Source organism: Anas acuta, chromosome 1 (assembly GCF_963932015.1).
Source record: "Anas acuta chromosome 1, bAnaAcu1.1, whole genome shotgun sequence".
In the NCBI taxonomy this organism is placed as follows: domain Eukaryota; kingdom Metazoa; phylum Chordata; class Aves; order Anseriformes; family Anatidae; genus Anas; species Anas acuta.
Window position 1 is genome coordinate 146,238,996 of NC_088979.1, and position 10,383 is coordinate 146,249,378.

General features: G+C 40.9%; 1 protein-coding gene across 7 annotated transcripts in view; it reads left to right on the forward strand.

Annotated features, from left to right (window-relative positions):
- Positions 1-10,331, forward strand: part of TBXAS1 (thromboxane A synthase 1) — a 242,936-nt gene extending 232,605 nt beyond the window's left edge. For 6 of the 7 annotated variants that reach the window (XM_068663699.1, XM_068663698.1, XM_068663708.1 and 3 more), the window contains 4 exons: positions 329-417; positions 2,863-3,000; positions 5,731-5,893; positions 6,521-10,331. In XM_068663699.1, the coding sequence (XP_068519800.1) occupies positions 329-417; positions 2,863-3,000; positions 5,731-5,893; positions 6,521-6,595 (465 nt within the window). In that variant the 3' untranslated portion in view covers positions 6,596-10,331. Of the gene's footprint in view, positions 1-328; positions 418-2,862; positions 3,001-5,730; positions 5,894-5,999; positions 6,211-6,520 lie in introns of those variants that run through there. The other variant, XM_068663731.1, reaches the window with a different exon arrangement.
- Positions 10,332-10,383: the final 52 nt, after the last annotated feature.

The following is a 10,383-nucleotide window of genomic DNA, read 5'->3' on the forward strand; positions in this document are numbered from 1 at the left end:
GTCCATGAATAAAACAATATCACTGCTGGAGCTATTAATGCTCCCTGCAATGCCCTATTTAAAATACTTTCTAGCAAGTTGATTTATTATTATATCTTCAGCTGGGCTGCACACCAAAGTGTTTTGATGATGAAAGGAATGTTATACACACATTTAATTACTGCCCACAGTTTTGTATAATTTTATCATTTACTGTTTTAGATGAGACATCGAGTTCTTCTACAGGAAAAATGCCCAGTAAAAATAGATGATTTAAAAGCTAATCTGAGATGAGTTTGGCACTTAAATGTGAGAAAATGTAATTGTTCCTTTCTTCATGCCTTTTCAGATGGTCCCTGATTATCAAAATGTACAAGAGCTCCCTTATCTGGACATGGTGATTGCAGAGACATTGCGCATGTATCCACCTGCATTCAGGTACTTTTTTTTTATTCCCCTCCACATTCCACTGGGTATATCCCTAGCTAAATAAAATGGAAATCTGCTGTTGGAAGACCAGTGTGCCCTTGATCTCTGTGCCAACATCAATACTGCTTGTGCATTTGAAAGATATAAAGTGGCCTATTGCAGGAAAACTGGCTAATCCTAGTATTTCAAAAGTAACTTTTTTACGACAGATTGGCCAAGATTGCTTTCTCAACATTCTTCACATCCCCCAAGATTGGAGGATGGGGCCATTCTGCAGCAGGACTAGCCTGGGAAAGCCAGATGCTGCTGCTTTTTCAGAGACAGGGAGCAAAGAACTACCCTGGCCTCTTGGCTGGTGGTTAAGTTACTCACTGTTCGTTAAGGCCCTGGTTTGGAAGGTTTGCACATTCAGAAAGCTCAACTCTATTTTACATCTCTGTTTGACTTGGACCCATACTGTTTTGCACTAGTACTGTGTTACAATAATATCACTAAGCTAATGGCTACATCCATTAAATTTTGAAAGTTTTGTCCCAATCCACCCAAGGCTAAGTTTATTAAGTTATATTGGTGAGCTAAAAGGAAAGCGTGAAAGAACTTATAAGCTGTATGATTGTCAAATTTCCAAGTTGTCATAAGCATAAATGTAAATGTTAAGAGTGGAACTTTTCAAAGCAGTTAGCCAGTTTTGCTGCTTCTTGTGAAGCCAGGGGGAATTTCAGAGGACTGGAAAAGAGCCAAAGCTGAGCTTACTGTGACAGCCTTTGAAAAACTTGCCCCACAATTGCAAACACCTTAAAATAAAAAAGTTTAACATCATGTTCTCTTTTATGCATCCATAAAGATTGCAAGTCAAGTTTTATATATATATATATTTTTTTTATATGGACATTGACAGGGTTGCTCAGAGAGTAAATGTCAAAGATACTTGCTCCTAGATGAGGTGACTGGGCTTTATTATGTTATATGTGGTATACCAGTGGAAATTGTTTCACTCGTTAAAGCATCAGCAGTCTTTTGAGTTTCAGGTGAAACAAAGGAAAAGAATCAATGTCTGTCAGGTAGGAAACAAAATGAGAATGGAGCAAAGTAGTTCCAAATTTCTGCAGGCATTGGTGGTGGTGTTTATTGGTCTGGCTTTTACTCTGAGGGATGTGCAATGGGCAGGACAGCCCTTTTAGCCCAATTAGCAACTTCTAAAGTTGCTAATTGCCTACGACAAGGATAATGCTGTATTCTGAAGAAAACTCAGTAGCAGCCAAGCATGCTGTAAAATGAGATTCTTTTAAAAAATTAATTTACTAGCCAGAGAATTTTCTTCCACAAAACTAATGTTTCCACTGTCACCAAATTCATGTAAGGATGAGAAGGATGGCTTGTCAATGTGTTCCTTAACATGTCAGAATTTTGTTCCAGGTTTGGAGTCTCTGCTATTTATTTGTCTACGAGAAAGAGAGAAACTGGGTGACAGTGAGGAAAGAATGTGTTTCTATAATAACACTCGACTGACAGCCCTGAAACTGAAATCTTCATTCAACTTTTTAGGCTCAGTGCAGGGAGCAGCAAAGGGAGCCCCTGTGCTCCCAGCTGGTGCTGGGCAATAGCTGCCAGCTGAGGGAGCCCACAGCTGCCTGCAGCCGGGCTGGGGTCTGCAGTGACCACCCAAGCTCCGAAAGATCCCTATCAGGATCTATCCCTGCACACGTGCACACCCACACGGCATTTTTACAGGGTTTACAGACCCAAGCTTGGCTGCAGCCAGGCTGCTTGTCTCAGTCTTGTTGTCACAGTAAGGTCCCTAAGGACAGTCCCACTCCATCACCTGCCACCACAGGGTGGGAGGAAACTGGACAGTCATGTTGCTGACATCTCGCCTGTCCTTGATGAGTGAGCTGCAGGCTTTCAATGGTTTGTGAATTGGCTGTATTTCTGTAGCAGCAGCAGCATAGCACTTAACCCTAGCATTAAAACCATCCCTTGCTAAGTTTCAGGTGCAGTCCCAGAGTGAGGGAGCCTCTCAAATAAAACTCAAAAACTGTATTTGATAGAACTTTTCCTGAAGGCAAAACAGTATACTCTTTCTGCCTGTTATTAGCGATGACTGACGCATTTCATCTGCAATTTTCATAAGAAATAGGTTCTTAAGCTGACTTTAACAGCAAAATTGCAGTTCAACAGTTAATGTTTCTGAAAATAATTAGCAGCCAGAAATTACTGTGAAAAGGACAAAAGTTAGGTAGCTGCACTGGGGATTTGTGTTTATAGGTAGTTGGAGATGATAGTAATCCGCGAAGATATTAACACCAGTAATGGTTGCTGTATTTATATACTGGGAAAGTTTTACTCCCTAAACTGCAAAGTCAGTCCAACTGAAGAGATTGACTTTTATAGTTCCTTCCTGCTGTGTCTTCACATTTATTAATCATCTGGGATATATGACACTTGCTGTTGCAGGTTCACTCGGGAAGCTGCTAAGGACTGTGTAGTGCTGGGACAGCATATTCCAGCCGGGGCTGTCATTGAAACAGCAGTTGGACATCTCCACCACAACCCCGAGTTCTGGCCAGAGCCAGAGAAGTTCATTCCTGAGAGGTATGTGCTGTAATGCTTTCAATTCTTAGGCTTCAGGCCTTGTTAGGACTGTTTGAGACCAAAGGCCTGCCTTCAATGCTATTTCACACATCAGGGTGGGCGCAGTACTCCAGCCTGTCCAGTGGAGGCACCAGGTACTGCTGCTCCTTCACAGCCACAGTCTTCCCAAATTCACCTGAAGCAGTATCTTCCTCAAGAGGAGTGCAGTTTAATTTAGATCATAAAATATGTTCTTTCAACCAAATCAGACAACTGGTAATAGTGGTGCATCCTAGAGAGAGTACAAAGCCTGGTCAACAGTTGAAACAGGACTTATGTTTTTAGATGTTTCCCAATCAGATGCTGCAAATAGTGTCACTTCTGGATGTAGAAGTTCAGTAGGAAGACAGTCTATTTACTTGCATGCAGCTATGCAGGAAACTCGTACAGTGCCTGGCTGATTTAGAGCAGCCTTTTCACCTCAGATCTTGTTATGGTTTGGATGTGCTGTGAGCAGGGAACCTATCCCATCTCCCACTGGGAATTTTCTCTCTGTCCTTAAGCTAGGATCCTGATTTCTCAGCTGTGCTTGGCAAGACATATTTTCACATGGAACATTTATTATCTTCAGCTGCAGGGACCCCTGTCAAGTTGTGTTTGCGTTACCTTTCCCTACTCTACAGTTCCTGCGTTGAGCTTATGGGGAAGGCCCACAGAGCTTTAGCTGATGTGGTACTATGTGAAAGCACAATTTTGTTTTGTAGGCAGCTTTATTTTAACCTGTTTTATGGACAGCTGTATTTTAAGATACCACTGTGTTGACAAGTCTGCTAAGAAAAAAAAAATCTGCTCTGCAAATGACTGGCGTGATGCGTGGCAGTCCAGAACCATCCTCGCCAGCAGGTCAACCCATGTGTTTTAGGTGTTACGCACAGTGGATTCCTTCTGGAGCAAATTTTGGTATATGCTGTACCAGGCACCTTAAGTCATGAAGAAGAGTAATGTCAGGGCTATGGATGCTTAGACCTTTTTTTTTTTTTTTTTGAGGAGGAATCTTAGCAATAACTGGAAGTGTAGGTGTTTTTTGTTTGTTTGTTTTGAGCTAAGTTTATCTAGAAATGCTGTCTTAACCGTTTATTCAACACCTTAACAGTGGTATGAAAGTGCATTATGGGGTAAAATGGTGGCTGCAGTCCCATTGACTCATACAGTGCTGTACGTAATGAATCTGAGATGAATTCCCTTTGGAAATGTCCCTGAGGAATGAAGCATAATTACTAACACCCTCCCCAGCTTATATCAGTTGGTAATGTTAGTAAGAATTATAAAATAAGAGCTTAACAAATAATAAATTAGTTCTGCTATGGTCATTTTTCCCCCTAATATTTCTTTTTGAAATCTGCCTCAGGAATAATACAAGGCAGGCTTTAAATTTACCAGAATGATATATGAGGGTGAGCAAGGCAAGAATCACATTAACCCATTTGCATGGAAGTATCCATGGAGTAGTATACAAATCTGATTTAGGTACCTAAGCATGGAGATAGGGTTAGCAGAAACATGCAGTGTTATTTTTTTTCAAGATCTCTGAATTGCCCGTACTACTTCACATCTCTAACTACTTCAAGAGTTCTTTGGGCCTTGGAAGTCTAAAGTTCTTGCAAACTGTATGCAAGTGGGCAAAAGATTTTCAAGAATGCCTGTAGAACCTTTATCTGCATGCAGAACTGGACAAGTAGTTCTCTACTACCAGAACAGCTTCAAATACCCTGTGAGCTGGGAGGACTATGTAGATTTCCAGGGCAATGCCACCACTGTGAAGGTTTGCTTGTGTTAAGGAACTTTTCTTATCAGTGACTCATTGTGGGCCAGGGTAGAGCCTCACCTTCTTGATTATTTGCTGACCCTAATAAATTACACTGATTCAAGCACACTCTGTCCAGTATACATCCATCTTTATAGATGTCAGCAAACATAATTTACCTTTTTCCTTTCAACCACTATTCAAATAGTAGTTCCTTGTGGCGAAAAAATAACCTAATTTCTAATGGATTGATATAATATTTTAGAGCTACCTAGTTGATGCATGCAAACTGTCATGTTAATCAGTCTCTCCAAGTAGACTGAGGTACTTCAGCTCTAAAAACAGAAGAGTCTGCAATTTCAGTGCTTCCCAGCTGAGAACCTGGTCTCTTTGGGCCAAGAGCAGAAAGAAGAGCTGCAATGAATCATAACAACTGTCTTCTATGGCCTGTCCAATCCCATGAGATGATTTCATCATCCCTTGCAAACTTCAAAGAGAAATCAGGAAGGCTAAAACCAATTCCCATTGGTTTGCTTCTGCATTGCACAGCAGGGAAACACTTGCTAATCCTACATAGTTTGCATTCCAGTCTGTTGGCTTCCTCTTACCTGTAATCTCTCCCTGAAACATGCACAGGTCTACACATCTAGTGTGTAATTCATTGAATGAAGGCATTTCATTGAAGACAGGTAGCAAGTAGTACTAATGTCTGTCAAGTAGTACTAATGTCCTCTCCTGGAATCACCAGCTGAAAAAGGCTGATGCCCATAAGCCAGTTATCAGTTGACTTAAGGGCATCAGCCCATCAGTACATAATCTGTCAATAGTCCCATTGGTCTGTCCATTAAGAGCGATACAAATAACCACTTCTGAGATGTGAATAAAATAACATAGAATCAGGAGTAAAAAACATTTCTTGAACTGGTTTCTACCTCTTCACCTTCTAGGTTTACAGAGGAGGCCAAGAAGGAACAACATCCCTTTGCATATCTGCCCTTTGGGGCAGGACCCCGTGGCTGTATTGGCATGAAGATGGGTTTACTGGAGACCAAAATGACTCTGCTAAGAGTTTTGCAGAAGTTTCAATTTAAGATCTGCCCAGAGACTGAGGTTTGTATGTGCAGAGGCTTAAAAGCCTTACTTGTCAACTTCAGTGGGTTGGCAGTGTGTCCTAGACAGGACAACTGACTTGTCTTTATGGCTTTCTCTTCATTAGAGAGAACCGCTAGAGCCAATTCCATAATAAGGAGGGACAAGAGACCTGGACTGCATGTTTTAATCAAAATGTGTTTGCCCTTATGATTTTTGCAATAAAACAAAACTTACACACCTCTGTCTTGGTGGGGAGCAGTGTAGCAACACTGCAGTCAAAATCCATTGATTTATATGGGGTGAGGATTGGTGTACATCTTTCCTAGGATCTTAGCACTTTAGTATACACCCATTACTATATATACTGCACCTGCCACTTACTCAGCAGCTTGAGAGTTTACAGAGTTAATTTCTTTCTGTTCAGATCTACAATATACCTGGGCGACTACTGCCTCAGCCTCTGGCTATAAATTCTATTTAATATTATACTACCACAGCTGACTGTAAAACAAGCACTTTACAGCTTCTACAGTAATACTGGTATGAATTGGTCCCCTAGCAAAAATGGCTGTCTGTACGTGGGGCTGTTATGTACACATAAACTAGTACATACCATTGTACATAAGATGTTCTTTTGCCTTTCAGATTCCTTTGCAACTGAAATCGAAAGCCACGCTTGGACCAAAAAATGGAGTCTACATTACACTAGAATCTCGCTAAAAGAAAATGTACATCCTGAAACCTCTTGGGATAGAACCCCTTGTTTAGTGACTCACTGGGTATAATTATTTTTCGAAACCCCAATGACAAGTAGGAGCCTAAGTCCCACAGCAGGTGCTGTCTGACTGACCTCCTATGGGAGAGCTTCAAATCACTTTTTAAAACGAGGTCTGGGCTTCACAGTCACTTGGTGGTTTTCAAATTGCTGTGAATAGTGTATGTAAAGAAGCAAGCCACTCTCACTAGCTTTTCTACATTACACTTCCTTTCACTCATCTGTAAGAGGCTTTCTCAATGCTCAAATTCAGTGAGCAGAGCAGGTGTTAAGTGTACACTAGATTTACGATAGGTTTTAATTACCATTCATTATCTGACACATTCTGCTGATGCACTTATAAATCCCTACTCCAGAAAAAGCCCAAGAGGCATCACAGTTATAGCAGAAGAGCTGAAATTCAGTGCATTGGATTTTATCCTGAACTGTGCTGAAAATCAAAGCTGAGTCTCCTGCACACCTAACCTCTCCTTATGTCTGTAAAGTGGAAAGAGCAGCACCTTCTTCATGCTTTTGAAATGTTTTGATATACACTTAAATTAAAAATTTGCACTTAGCACGTTTCATCGACATGACTGAAAAGGAGTGAAGAATTCCCCTGTTTGCCAGTTAAGTTCCTGCAACAAAGACCAAAGAAATGAGATGGTAGCCATTTCGCTGGTTACTGAACTGATGTTGGAAAGGTGGAGGAAAATAAGGTATGAATTTAAAGGAAGCAAGAGGACTGGGGAAGGTTTAAGGGTAATCAGAAGATGTTGGTTTAATGTCTGCTTCACTGCCGTGAGGCCTTTCTTTTCCAAGCATTGCAGCTGACACCATTGACTAGCTCATTGACTCAAGGAAATTAACAGTGCTGCAAGCACTAAAGCCAATGTCCAGGGAGTGGGATCCAGGACGATCAGTCTCAGCAGCTCTTTTGACTTATGTGACTCGGGAGCAGGTCATGTCCCAAGTGCCTCACTCCACTCAGGTGGGATTACCAGTTGCTACAGCAACGGATCAATTCAAGCTGTATGGCTGTGCACATCATTTTCACAGCCAGAGCAGCAGTATGCTTCCTGTCTTCACATTCCCCTCATGCTCTTTCCTGCTCCCCTACAAACCCATTCAATCACCACACAACTCGTAGGGCACCATACAGCAGTGACTGATAGACTTGAAAACTTCAGGGGGCTGTACAGCAAGAAAACAAAACCATTATAGGAGATGATCTCAATTTGAGGGTCTTTTTTTTTTTTTTTTTTTTTTTTTTTTTTAGGCATTGGTTTGTTTTTAATTTTTATAAACAAACAAAAAAAAAATCTTCTGGAATTGTAAGGATAAGGAAGCACCTTTCAGTTCCTTACAAGTGTTGACTTTCTGCCTGTTGATATACTGTGCTAGAGGTTTCCTTAAGTACAGCATGTCTCTTGGTGGGATGCACAGAGAAGTGCCACGGCAGCAGTGGGAAGAGACTGACTGCTCAGCTTCTCTGCAAGGATTGCTGGAAGGAGCCATCTGTTCGCTGATCCCTAGCTGTAGTTTCTCTCCAACAAGCACCTTTTGCTGCCTTCTTCCCACATGCTGCCTTAACGCTGATCAAATTACTGTATCTTGCTCTTGGAAGGCGTTGTCTTTTTCTTTCATGGGATTTCTTTTTTTTTTTTTTTTTTTCATCAGAACTGTAGAGGTAGCAGTGAAGTACTAACATGGCATTCATGGATTTGTTCCTATTTCCAAGGAGCATCCCTGTCATGCTAAACAGAAGTGCCTAATTACAGACAGTGATTATATGGATTAGTGATGGAGTGACTGCTAGTTGTAAAGCAACAGGGTGTATATATTCTAATTTCTACATGTTATTCATCACTTCTTCCTCTTGAAAATGGTGTGCTGACAGATGATTTTCTGGCCACCTTATATATACAAATGGCAAAAAGTTGGATGATCCGTGCCTAAAATCTTCCTACCTACCTGACTGAGCAGAAAGCTCATGCCAAAGTCTAAATAACTCAGCCATTAAAGGCTTGTTCATCTCCTCATTTTTTTAAATTTTTTTTTTTTACTGTCTTTCTTCCGTATGTAAATTATCAGGTCCTTGTGTGCTTCATTTTGGAATGATTACTGCAACCTAAATGAAAATGGTGTGTGCTTTTTTATGGGCTTTTCTTATCTCAACAGCAGTTATCTTGCCTTCTCATCTGAACCTTGTTTGTACTCTCAGTATTTATCTGAGACAGTGCCACTCGTGTAGAGTAGCCGAACAACTCATGTTTCTGGGGCTGAACAGAATGCTATCATCTTGAATGCCATGCTGACTCTGCTGGGAAAAAAAAAAAAAAAAATTGCACTGAGAGTCTTTCCCAGCTACTTCTGAGCTGAACTCAGACAGTACTCATGCAAATAAACTCACTTGAGTGTGAGCTAAAGTCATTGTTTTCCAGCTCCCCTGCAAAAGTTTTGGTTACCTTCTCAAAAAGGGAACAAGACCAAACTGTAGAGGCTAGGCTGTAAAGGAAGTAGTATCTGTTTTCACCCGTCAATCTGTAGTGGTAAAGAACAGGGGAAATACTTTTTTGCATCTGTAAGTCAAGGCAGATTTCTGAAAGTACGTCATCCCTTGTTCTACACGCAGGCCTAGCGAGACAGCTAGAGAAGACAGAGAACAGGATGCCAGCTTTCCAGTAATACAGCAAGAGCCCCAAACCATTTCTTCCTCTTAAACAACAGCTGCTGATACAGCCACCAGACACTGCACAGTCTTCCGTTTTACTGGAATACTTAATGATGCTGGGCCTCTCCCAGGCTGTGTGGGCTCAGCAACATGCCTAAGGAAAGAGTTGTGTTGAGGGAACAGCCCTGCTCTGGTCCTCTGGAAGCGTTGGCAAAAAGCGAGACAGGAGACTGACAGCAGTGCTCCAAAAAGGAACTGGTAACAGAGTAGTAATCACAGGGTGTTTGCGACCCTATATATCATGGTCCCAAAGTGATCCTGAGCAGATTTGGCTCTAGAAGTCAATAATAACAATAATACATATATATATATATATATATATATATATATATATGGTACATTTATGGTTGCAACATCAAAACATAACCTTGTATCCTAAAGTTAGGGCGAGTTAACATTTCTGGTACAAAAACACTTCTTTCTAAGAACAGCAGTTCATTCTGGGGAGGAATAAGGAAAGTGGTTTAAAATAATTTCTCACCTCAGAAACAGTAAGTGTGTTGTCTTGCATTGCTGAGCTGTGGGCATGTTTAAAATTGGGCATGTCTGTTTTACAAATGGGTCCTAGTCAGTCTCTGACATGATATGAAGCAAAGGCTGCTTGGTAATGGAAAGCTTCTATTAAAAACATCTTCTGGGACTTTGCAATCATTACTGAAATCTGTTGGTATAAAATAGTATTTTTAATGAGACTGCTGAGATGATAGAAAACCTTTAGTTTTGTACTTCAGTATCCTTGGAAAAACAGAGTCAGGTATTACAAATTATTATGCTGGATTGATTGCAAATGTGAGTGCTCTATTCTAACTTGGCATAAAGCCACTGCATTTCCTCTGTATGTGACACTTTCTTAAATGACCAACTTCTCATTTCCTTTTGTTAAATGATGTTTCCATCTTAGACACAGCTTCACCTACTATCAGAGCCTTCTGTGCAATTACAATAGTAAATATGCCAAAAGAATCTCAGACTGACTTATGAGTTCTTTATTTCATTGCTTGGTTCACACTGGCCCTGCTC